Source organism: Salvelinus fontinalis, chromosome 28 (genome assembly GCF_029448725.1).
Source record: "Salvelinus fontinalis isolate EN_2023a chromosome 28, ASM2944872v1, whole genome shotgun sequence".
Classification (NCBI taxonomy): Eukaryota; Metazoa; Chordata; class Actinopteri; order Salmoniformes; family Salmonidae; genus Salvelinus; species Salvelinus fontinalis.
The window spans coordinates 49,648,829-49,662,021 of record NC_074692.1 but is presented as its reverse complement, the minus strand read 5'-3'; the positions used below and the strand labels follow the sequence as shown (position 1 = coordinate 49,662,021).

Below are 13,193 nucleotides of genomic sequence, written 5' to 3'. Positions count from 1 at the left end.
GATAGTTCCTGTCTCGTAGAAAACAGGTAGAGTTCCTGTCTAGTAGAAAACAGGTAGATAGTTCCTGTCTAATAGAAAATGGGTAGATAGTTCCTGTCTAGTAGAAAACAGGTAGAGAGTTCCTGTCTAGTAGAAAACAGGTAGATAGTTCCTGTCTAGTAGAAAACAGGTAGATAGTTCCTGTCTAGTAGAAAACAGGTAGAGTTCCTGTCTAGTAGAAAACAGGTAGAGTTCCTGTCTCGTAGAAAACAGGTAGAGAGTTCCTGTCTAATAGAAAACAGGTAGATAGTTCCTGTCTAGTAGAAAACAGGTAGATAGTTCCTGTCTAGTAGAAAACAGGTAGAGAGTTCCTGTCTAGTAGAAAACAGGTAGATAGTTCCTGTCTCGTAGAAAACAGGTAGATAGTTCCTGTCTAGTTGAAAACAGGTAGATAGTTCCTGTCTAGTAGAAAACAGGTAGATAGTTCCTGTCTAGTAGAAAACAGGTAGATAGTTCCTGTCTAATAGAAAACGGGTAGATAGTTCCTGTCTAGTAGAAAACAGGTAGAGTTCCTGTCTAGTAGAAAACAGGTAGAGTTCCTGTCTAGTAGAAAACAGGTAGATAGTTCCTGTCTAATAGAAAACAGGTAGATAGTTCCTGTCTAGTAGAAAACAGGTAGATAGTTCCTGTCTAGTAGAAAACAGGTAGAGAGTTCCTGTCTAGTAGAAAACAGGTAGAGAGTTCCTGTCTAGTAGAAAACAGGTAGATAGTTCCTGTCTCGTAGAAAACAGGTAGAGTTCCTGTCTAGTAGAAAACAGGTAGAGTTCCTGTCTAGTAGAAAACAGGTAGAGTTCCTGTCTAGTAGAAAACAGGTAGATAGTTCCTGTCTCGTAGCGAACAGGTAGATAGTTCCTGTCTCGTAGAAAACAGGTAGAGTTCCTGTCTAATAGAAAACAGGTAGATAGTTTACAGGTACTATTAGGATGTATTCGTCTGCATGTTTTGACCGCCTTTGTGCCAGTGGATTACTGAACAAAACGCGCCAACAAAACAGAGTTTTTGGGATGTAAAGAGGGACTTTATCAAACAAAACAAACATTTATTGTGTAGCTGGGACTCTTGTGACTGCAACCATATGAAGATATTCAAGGGTAAGTGATACATTTTATCGCTATTTCTGACTTTTGTAATTCCTTTACTTGGTTGTAAAATGTTTGTATGGTTTTGTAAGCGGGGCGGCTGTCCTCAATTAATCGCATAGTATGCTTTCGGCGTAAAGCCTTTTTGAAATCTGACAAAAGCTGCTGGATTAATTTATTTTTTATGAATGTTTATTATGACTATTTCTGTATTTTGAATTTGGCGCTCTGCAATTTCACCGGATGCTGTTGAGGTGGGTCGCTAGCCAGAAAGGTTAAGAACAAATTCTTATTTACAATGACAGCCTACACTGGCCAAACCTGGACGACGCTGGGCCAATTGTGCGACCCCCTATGGGACTCCCAATCACGGCTGGAGCCTGGATTCGAACCAGGGTGTCTGTAGTGACTCCTGAAGCACTAACATGCAGTGCCTTAGACCGCTGCACCACTCGGGAGCCCAAGAGCTCCTGGAATAATAATGGTTATCATAAATAGAATAAGGACGAGAGGAAGAGAGGAGAGGAGATGGGAGGAGAAGAGAGGGGAGGGGAGGAGAGGAGAGGGGAGGGGAGGGGAGGGGAGGGGAAGAGAGGAGAGGGGAGGGGAGGAGAAGGGAGGGGAGGAGAAGAGAGGAGAAGAGAGGAGAGGGGAGGGGAGGAGAAGAGAGGAGAGGGGAGGGGAGGAGAAGGGAGGGGAGGGGAAGAGAGGAGAGGGGAGGAGAAGGGAGGGGAGGAGAAGAGAGGAGAGGGGAGGGGAGGAGAAGGGAGGGGAGGAGAAGAGAGGAGAAGAGAGGAGAGGAGGAGAGGGGAGGAGAGGAAAAAGGTTTTTCAAGCCACATAGCATGATGTTTTGTTGCTCAAAGATGACTTCATCCATTAAATCATCCTGGTGTTCAGCGGGTCAGGGTTAGGCTGACTGGGGAGTAGTGGAGGAATGTTTCCATGTATAGCTCCAAACATCTGTCAAACACTCCAGCTACAGACAGAGCACGGAACAGATATAGGAACCCCAGAGGACAGAGCACGGAACAGATATAGGAACCCCAGAGGACGATACTGATATAGGAACCCCAGAGGACGATACTGATATAGGAACCCCAGAGGACGATACTGATATAGGAACCCCAGAGGACGATACAGATATAGGAACCCCAGAGGACAGAGCACGGAACAGATATAGGAACCCCAGAGGACGATACTGATATAGGAACCCCAGAGGACGATACAGATATAGGAAACCCAGAGCACGGAACAGATATAGGAACCACAGAGGACGATACTGATATAGGAACCCCAGAGGACGATACTGATATAGGAACCCCAGAGGACGATACTGATATAGGAACCCCAGAGGACAGAGCACGATACTGATATAGGAACCCCAGAGGACGATACTGATATAGGAACCCCAGAGGACGATACTGATATAGGAACCCCAGAGGACGATACTGATATAGGAGCCCCAGAGGACGATACTGATATAGGAACCCCAGAGGACAGAGCATGATACTGATATAGGAACCCCAGAGGACGATACTGATACAGGAACCCCAGAGGACAGAGGACGATACTGATATAGGAACCCCAGAGGACGATACTGATATAGGAACCCCAGAGGACGATACTGATATAGGAACCCCAGAGGACAGAGCATGATACTAATATAGGAACCCCAGAGGACAGAGGACGATACTGATTTAGGAACCCCAGAGGACGATACTGATATAGGAACCCCAGAGGACGATACAGATATAGGAACCCCAGAGCATGATACTGATATAGGAACCCCAGAGGACAGAGGACGATACTGATATAGGAACCCTAGAGCACGATACTGATATAGGAACCCCAGAGGACGATACTGATATAGGAACCCCAGAGGACGATACTGATATAGGAACCCCAGAGGACGATACTGATATAGGAACCCCAGAGCATTATACTGATATAGGAACCCCAGAGGACAGAGGACGATACTGATATAGGAACCCCAGAGCACGATACTGATATAGGAACCCCAGAGGACGATACTGATATAGGAACCCCAGAGCATGATACTGATATAGGAACCCCAGAGGACAAAGCACGATACTGAAATAGGAACCCCAGAGGACAGAGCAGGATACAGATATAGGAACCCCAGAGGACGATACTGATATTGGAACCCCAGAGCACAAAACAAATATAGGAACCCCAGAGGACGATACTGATATAGGAACCCCAGAGGACGATACTGATATAGGAACCCCAGAGGACGATACTGATATAGGAGCCCCAGAGGACGATACTGATATAGGAACCCCAGAGGACAGAGCATGATACTGATATAGGAACCCCAGAGGACGATACTGATATAGGAACCCCAGAGGACGATACTGATATAGGAACCCCAGAGGACGATACTGATATAGGAACCCCAGAGGACGATACTGATATAGGAACCCCAGAGGACGATACTGATATAGGAACCCCAGAGGACAGAGCATGATACTGATATAGGAACCCCAGAGGACAGAGCACGGAACAGATATAGGAACCCCAGAGGACGATACTGATATAGGAACCCCAGAGGACGATACTGATATAGGAGCCCCAGAGGACGATACTGATATAGGAACCCCAGAGGACGATACTGATATAGGAACCCCAGAGGACAGAGCATGATACTGATATAGGAACCCCAGAGGACGATACTGATATAGGAACCCCAGAGGACGATACTGATATAGGAACCCCAGAGGACGATACTGATATAGGAACCCCAGAGGACAGAGCATGATACTGATATAGGAACCCCAGAGGACGATACTGATATAGGAACCCCAGAGGACGATACTGATATAGGAACCCCAGAGGACGATACTGATATAGGAACCCCAGAGGACAGAGCATGATACTGATATAGGAACCCCAGAGGACAGAGCACGGAACAGATATAGGAACCCCAGAGGACAGAGCACGGAACAGATATAGGAACCCCAGAGGACGATACTGATAAAGGAACCCCAGAGGACAGAGCACGGAACAGATATAGGAACCCCAGAGGACGATACTGATAAAGGAACCCCAGAGGACAGAGCACGGAACAGATATAGGAACCCCAGAGGACGGAACAGATATAGGAACCCCAGAGGACGATACTGATATAGGAACCCCAGAGGACGATACTGATATAGGAACCCCAGAGGACGATGCTGATATAGGAACCCCAGAGGACAGAGGACGATACAGATATAGGAACCCCAGAGGACGATACAGATATAGGAACCCCAGAGGATGATACTGATATAGGAACCCCAGAGGACGATACAGATATAGGAACCCCAGAGGACGATACAGATATAGGAACCCCAGAGGACAGAGGACGATACAGATATAGGAACCCCAGAGGACAGAGGACGGAACAGATATAGGAACCCCAGAGCACGATACTGATATAGGAACCCCAGAGAACGATACTGATATAGGAACCCCAGAGAACGATACTGATATAGGAACCCCAGAGCACGATACTGATATAGGAACCCCAGAGCACGATACTGATATAGGAACCCCAGAGAACGATACTGATATAGGAACCCCAGAGCACGATACTGATATAGGAACCCCAGAGGACGATACTGATATAGGAACCCCAGAGGACAGAGCACGATACAGATATAGGAACCCCAGAGGACGATACTGATATAGGAACCCCAGAGGACGATACAGATATAGGAACCCCAGAGGACGATACTGATATAGGAACCCCAGAGGACAGAGCATGATACTGATATAGGAACCCCAGAGGACAGAGGACGATACTGATATAGGAACCCCAGAGGACGATACTGATATAGGAACCCCAGAGGACGATACAGATATAGGAACCCCAGAGCATGATACTGATATAGGAACCCCAGAGGACAGAGGACGATACTGATATAGGAACCCTAGAGCACGATACTGATATAGGAACCCCAGAGGACGATACTGATATAGGAACCCCAGAGGACGATACTGATATAGGAACCCCAGAGGACGATACAGATATAGGAACCCCAGAGCACGATACTGATATAGGAACCCCAGAGGACGATACTGATATAGGAACCCCAGAGCATGATACTGATATAGGAACCCCAGAGGACAGAGCACGATACTGATATAGGAACACTAGAGGACAGAGCATGATACTGATATAGGAACCCCAGAGGACGATACTGATATAGGAATCCCAGAGGACGATACTGATAAAGGAACCCCAGAGGACGATACTGATATAGGAATCCCAGAGGACGATACTGATATAGGAACCCCAGAGGACGATACTGATAAAGGAACCCCAGAGGACAGAGCACGGAAAAGATATAGGAACCCCAGAGGACGATACTGATATAGGAACCCCAGAGGACAGAGCACGGAACAGATATAGGAACCCCAGAGGACGGAACAGATATAGGAACCCCAGAGGACGATACTGATATAGGAACCCCAGAGGACGATACTGATATAGGAACCCCAGAGGACGATACTGATATAGGAACCCCAGAGAACAGAGCACGATACTGATATAGAAGCCCCAGAGGACGATACAGATATAGGAACCCCAGAGGACGATACTGATAAAGGAACCCCAGAGGACAGAGCACGGAACAGATATAGGAACCCCAGAGGACAGAGGACGATACAGATATAGGAACCCCAGAGGACGATACTGATATAGGAACCCCAGAGGACGATACTGATATAGGAACCCCAGAGGACAGAGCATGATACTAATATAGGAACCCCAGAGGACAGAGGACGATACTGATTTAGGAACCCCAGAGGACGATACTGATATAGGAACCCCAGAGGACGATACAGATATAGGAACCCCAGAGCATGATACTGATATAGGAACCCCAGAGGACAGAGGACGATACTGATATAGGAACCCTAGAGCACGATACTGATATAGGAACCCCAGAGGACGATACTGATATAGGAACCCCAGAGGACGATACTGATATAGGAACCCCAGAGGACGATACTGATATAGGAACCCCAGAGGACAGAGGACGATACAGATATAGGAACCCCAGAGGACGATACAGATATAGGAACCCCTGAGGATGATACTGATATAGGAACCCCAGAGGACGATACAGATATAGGAACCCCAGAGGACGATACAGATATAGGAACCCCAGAGGACAGAGGACGATACAGATATAGGAACCCCAGAGGACAGAGGACGATACAGATATAGGAACCCCAGAGGACAGAGGACGATACAGATATAGGAACCCCAGAGGACAGAGGACGATACAGATATAGGAACCCCAGAGGACAGAGGACGATACTGATATAGGAACCCCAGAGGACAGAGGACGGAACAGATATAGGAACCCCAGAGCACGATACTGATATAGGAACCCCAGAGCACGATACTGATATAGGAACCCCAGAGCACGATACTGATATAGGAACCCCAGAGGACGATACTGATATAGGAACCCCAGAGGACAGAGCACGATACAGATATAGGAACCCCAGAGGACGATACTGATATAGGAACCCCAGAGGACGATACTGATATAGGAACCCCAGAGGACGATACAGATATAGGAACCCCAGAGGACGATACTGATATAGGAACCCCAGAGGACGATACTGATATAGGAACCCCAGAGGACGATACTGATATAGGAACCCCGGAGGACGATACTGATATAGGAACCCCAGAGGACGATACAGATATAGGAACCCCAGAGGACAGAGCATGATACTGATATAGGAACCCCAGAGGACAGAGGACGATACTGATATAGGAACCCCAGAGGACGATACTGATATAGGAACCCCAGAGGACGATACTGATATAGGAACCCCAGAGGACGATACTGATATAGGAACCCCAGAGGACAGAGCACGATACTGATATAGGAATCCCAGAGGACGATACTGATATAGGAACCCCAGAGGACGATACAGATATAGGAACCCCAGAGGACAGAGGACGATACAGATATAGGAACCCCAGAGGAAAGAGGACGATACAGATATAGGAACCCCAGAGGACGATACTGATATAGGAACCCCAGAGGACGATACTGATATAGGAACCCCAGAGGACAGAGGACGATACAGATATAGGAACCCCAGAGGACGATACTGATATAGGAACCCCAGAGCATTATACTGATATAGGAACCCCAGAGGACGATACTGATATAGGAACCCCAGAGGACGATACTGATATAGGAACCCCAGAGGACGATACTGATATAGGAACCCCAGAGGACGATACTGATATAGGAACCCCAGAGGACGATACTGATATAGGAACCCCAGAGGACAGAGCATGATACTGATATAGGAACCCCAGAGGACGATACTGATATAGGAACCGCAGAGGACGATACAGATATAGGAAACCCAGAGGACGATACTGATATAGGAACCCCAGAGGACGATACAGATATAGGAACCCCAGAGGACGATACTGATATAGGAACCCCAGAGGACAGAGGACGATACAGATATAGGAACACCAGAGGACGATACTGATATAGGAACCCCAGAGGACAGAGGACGATACAGATATAGGAACCCCAGAGGACGATACTGATATAGGAACCCCAGAGCATGATACTGATATAGGAACCCCAGAGGACGATACTGATATAGGAACCCCAGAGGACGATACTGATATAGGAACCCCAGAGGACGATACTGATATAGGAGCCCCAGAGGACAGAGGACGATACTGATATAGGAACCACAGAGGACGATACTGATATAGGAGTCCCAGAGGACAGAGCATGATACTGATATAGGAACCCCAGAGGACGATACAGATATAGGAACCCCAGAGGACGATACAGATATAGGAACCCCAGAGGACAGAGCATGATACAGATATAGGAACCCCAGAGGACAGAGCATGATACTGATATAGGAACCCCAGAGGACGATACAGATATAGGAACCCCAGAGGACAGAGCATGATACAGATATAGGAACCCCAGAGGACAGAGCACGATACTGATATAGGAACCCCAGAGGACGATACTGATATAGGAACCCTAGAGGACGATACTGATATAGGAACCCTAGAGGACGATACTGATATAGGAACCCCAGAGGACGATACAGATATAGGAACCCCAGAGGACGATACTGATATAGGAACCCCAGAGGACGATACTGATATAGGAACCCCAGAGGACAGAGCACGATACTGATATAGGAACCCCAGAGGACAATACTGATATAGGAACCCCAGAGGAATACTGGCTAAACACTATCACAACTCTGTCAATAATTTAATCAGGGATACTATATATATTACTACTATACTATATATTATATATATTACTACTATACTATACTACTATCTCTACTAGAGAAAACATGTGCAACCCAGGTACTAGAGGACTGGTTGGGGGGACCACCACTCTCTCCTGCTATGGTTCTAGAGGACTGGTTGGGGGTACCACCACTCTCTCCTGCTATGGTACTAGAGGACTGGTTGGGGGTACCACCACTCTCTCCTGCTATGGTTCTAGAGGACTGGTTGGGGGTACCACCAATCTCTCCTGCTATGGTACTAGAGGACTGGTTGGGGGTACCACCACTCTCTCCTGCTATGGTTCTAGAGGACTGGTTGGGGGTACCACCACTCTCTCCTGCTATGGTACTAGAGGACTGGTTGGGGGTACCACCACTCTCTCCTGCTATGGTACTAGAGGACTGGTTGGGGGTACCACCACTCTCTCCTGCTATGGTACTAGAGGACTGGTTGGGGGTACCACCACTCTCTCCTGCTATGGTACTAGAGGACTGGTTGGGGGTACCACCACTCTCTCCTGCTATGGTACTAGAGGACTGGTTGGGGGTACCACCACTCTCTCCTGCTATGGTACTAGAGGACTGGTTGGGGGGACCACCACTCTCTCCTGCTATGGTACTAGAGGACTGGTTGGGGGGACCACCACTCTCTCCTGCTATGGTACTAGAGGACTGGTTGGGGGGACCACCACTCTCTCCTGCTATGGTACTAGAGGACTGGTTGGGGGGACCACCACTCTCTCCTGCTATGGTACTAGAGGACTGGTTGGGGGTACCACCACTCTCTCCTGCTATGGTACTAGAGGACTGGTTGGGGGTACCACCACTCTCTCCTGCTATGGTACTAGAGGACTGGTTGGGGGGACCACCACTCTCTCCTGCTATGGTACTAGAGGACTGGTTGGGGGGACCACCACTCTCTCCTGCTATGGTACTAGAGGACTGGTTGGGGGGACCACCACTCTCTCCTGCTATGGTACTAGAGGACTGGTTGGGGGGACCACCACTCTCTCCTGCTATGGTACTAGAGGACTGGTTGGGGGGACCACCACTCTCTCCTGCTATGGTTCTAGAGGACTGGTTGGGGGGACCACCACTCTCTCCTGCTATGGTACTAGAGGACTGGTTGGGGACACCACTCTCTCCTGCTATGGTACTAGAGGACTGGTTGGGGGTACCACCACTCTCTCCTGCTATGGTTCTAGAGGACTGGTTGGGGGGACCACCACTCTCTCCTGCTATGGTACTAGAGGACTGGTTGGGGACACCACTCTCTCCTGCTATGGTTCTAGAGATATGGTTGGGGGTACCACCACTCTCTCCTGCTATGGTACTAGAGGACTGGTTGGGGACACCACTCTCTCCTGCTATGGTACTAGAGGACTGGTTGGGGACACCACCACTCTCTCCTGCTATGGTACTAGAGGACTGGTTGGGGACACCACTCTCTCCTGCTATGGTACTAGAGGACTGGTTGGGGACACCACTCTCTCCTGCTATGGTACTAGAGGACTGGTTGGGGGACCACCACTCTCTCCTGCTATGGTACTAGAGGACTGGTTGGGGACACCACTCTCTCCTGCTATGGTACTAGAGGACTGGTTGGGGGGACCACCACTCTCTCCTGCTATGGTACTAGAGGACTGGTTGGGGACACCACTCTCTCCTGCTATGGTACTAGAGGACTGGTTGGGGGTACCACCACTCTCTCCTGCTATGGTACTAGAGGACTGGTTGGGGGGACCACCACTCTCTCCTGCTATGGTACTAGAGGACTGGTTGGGGGACCACCACTCTCTCCTGCTATGGTACTAGAGGACTGGTTGGGGACACCACTCTCTCCTGCTATGGTACTAGAGGACTGGTTGGGGGACCACCAATCTCTCCTGCTATGGTACTAGAGGACTGGTTGGGGGTACCACCACTCTCTCCTGCTATGGTACTAGAGGACTGGTTGGGGGGACCACCACTCTCTCCTGCTATGGTACTAGAGGACTGGTTGGGGGGACCACCACTCTCTCCTGCTATGGTACTAGAGGACTGGTTGGGGGTACCACCACTCTCTCCTGCTATGGTACTAGAGGACTGGTTGGGGGTACCACCACTCTCTCCTGCTATGGTACTAGAGGACTGGTTGGGGGGACCACCACTCTCTCCTGCTATGGTACTAGAGGACTGGTTGGGGGGACCACCACTCTCTCCTGCTATGGTACTAGAGGACTGGTTGGGGGGACCACCACTCTCTCCTGCTATGGTACTAGAGGACTGGTTGGGGGGACCACCACTCTCTCCTGCTATGGTACTAGAGGACTGGTTGGGGGTACCACCACTCTCTCCTGCTATGGTACTAGAGGACTGGTTGGGGGTACCACCACTCTCTCCTGCTATGGTACTAGAGGACTGGTTGGGGGTACCACCACTCTCTCCTGCTATGGTACTAGAGGACTGGTTGGGGGGACCACCACTCTCTCCTGCTATGGTTCTAGAGGACTGGTTGGGGGTACCACCACTCTCTCCTGCTATGGTTCTAGAGGACTGGTTGGGGGTACCACCACTCTCTCCTGCTATGGTTCTAGAGGACTGGTTGGGGGGACCACCACTCTCTCCTGCTATGGTACTAGAGGACTGGTTGGGGGTACCACCACTCTCTCCTGCTATGGTACTAGAGGACTGATTGGGGACACCACTCTCTCCTGCTATGGTACTAGAGGACTGGTTGGGGGTACCACCACTCTCTCCTGCTATGGTACTAGAGGACTGGTTGGGGGTACCACCACTCTCTCCTGCTATGGTACTAGAGGACTGGTTGGGGGGACCACCACTCTCTCCTGCTATAGTACTAGAGGACTGGTTGGGGGGACCACCACTCTCTCCTGCTATGGTACTAGAGGACTGGTTGGGGGGACCACCACTCTCTCCTGCTATGGTACTAGAGGACTGGTTGGGGGTACCACCACTCTCTCCTGCTATGGTACTAGAGGACTGGTTGGGGGTACCACCACTCTCTCCTGCTATGGTACTAGAGGACTGGTTGGGGGGACCACCACTCTCTCCTGCTATGGTACTAGAGGACTGGTTGGGGGTACCACCACTCTCTCCTGCTATGGTACTAGAGGACTGGTTGGGGGTACCACCACTCTCTCCTGCTATGGTACTAGAGGACTGGTTGGGGACACCACTCTCTCCTGCTATGGTACTAGAGGACTGGTTGGGGACACCACTCTCTTCTGCTATGGTACTAGAGGACTGGTTGGGGGGACCACCACTCTCTCCTGCTATGGTTCTAGAGGACTGGTTGGGGGTACCACCACTCTCTCCTGCTATGGTACTAGAGGACTGGTTGGGGGTACCACCACTCTCTCCTGCTATGGTACTAGAGGACTGGTTGGGGGTACCACCACTCTCTCCTGCTATGGTACTAGAGGACTGGTTGGGGGTACCACCACTCTCTCCTGCTATGGTTCTAGAGGACTGGTTGGGGGTACCACCACTCTCTCCTGCTATGGTACTAGAGGACTGGTTGGGGGTACCACCACTCTCTCCTGCTATGGTACTAGAGGACTGGTTGGGGGGACCACCACTCTTTCCTGCTATGGTACTAGAGGACTGGTTGGGGGTACCACCACTCTCTCCTGCTATGGTACTAGAGGACTGGTTGGGGGGACCACCACTCTCTCCTGCTATGGTACTAGAGGACTGGTTGGGGGTACCACCACTCTCTCCTGCTATGGTACTAGAGGACTGGTTGGGGGGACCACCACTCTCTCCTGCTATGGTACTAGAGGACTGGTTGGGGGGACCACCACTCTCTCCTGCTATGGTACTAGAGGACTGGTTGGGGGTACCACCACTCTCTCCTGCTATGGTACTAGAGGACTGGTTGGGGGGACCACCACTCTCTCCTGCTATGGTACTAGAGGACTGGTTGGGGGGACCACCACTCTCTCCTGCTATGGTTCTCTTACCCGTCTCTGTAGTTGATGACGGTGTCGATGATGGCGTTCATCTGTTTGGTGAGTTTGGGGGGGTTGGGGGACAGCTTCTCAGCAGGGGGACGTCCACGCCTCTTCTTTGCCTTCTCTCCTCCCTCTTCCCTCCCTCCGTCCTTGTCCCCTCGTCTCCTCCTCTTCCTCGACTTCTTCAGACGGATCTCTTCCTCCATTTCCTCCAGGTTTCCATCCTCTACTGCCTGTAGAGGGCGACACACAGATAGAAATACAGGTTACCATCCTCTACTGCCTGTAGAGGGCGACACACAGATAGAAATACAGGTTACCATCCTCTACTGCCTGTAGGGGGCGACACACAGATAGAAATACAGGTTACCATCCTCTACTGCCTGTAGAGGGCGACACACAGATAGAAATACAGGTTACCATCCTCTACTGCCTGTAGAGGGCGACACACAGATAGAAATACAGGTTACCATCCTCTACTGCCTGTAGAGGGCGACACACAGATAGAAATACACTCATATACTGTAGCTGTTCTTCCCATTGTTCTGGTTACAGACTGAACTCATAAGCCAAGAACAAATGTGCAGGTGTATTGTATCACATTGTTTCAGAATCCCACAATTCTTACCTGTCTAACAGTATTAAGCATGTGTTCGTAGGACTTCTAGTTATGAAACTGAAAGTATTCACTATTCGGAAAGTATTCTCACCCTCTCTCTGTTGAGAGGGAGAGCTTATGGTTGTGTGGGGGTAAGGGCTGAATGTGTGTGGGTGTATGTGTGTATCCCACAACTGTTGCG

At 49.7% G+C, this 13,193-nt stretch overlaps 1 protein-coding gene across 1 annotated transcript in view; it reads right to left on the bottom strand.

Annotated features, from left to right (window-relative positions):
* Positions 1 to 13,193, bottom strand: part of LOC129826804 (probable global transcription activator SNF2L2) — a gene marked incomplete at its 5' end in the record, with an annotated part of 74,346 nt that overhangs the window by 30,748 nt on the left and 30,405 nt on the right. Inside the window, one exon of the mRNA XM_055887891.1 lies at positions 12,403 to 12,626. Within this exon, the coding sequence (XP_055743866.1) occupies positions 12,403 to 12,626 (224 nt within the window). The remainder of the gene's footprint in view (positions 1 to 12,402; positions 12,627 to 13,193) is intronic.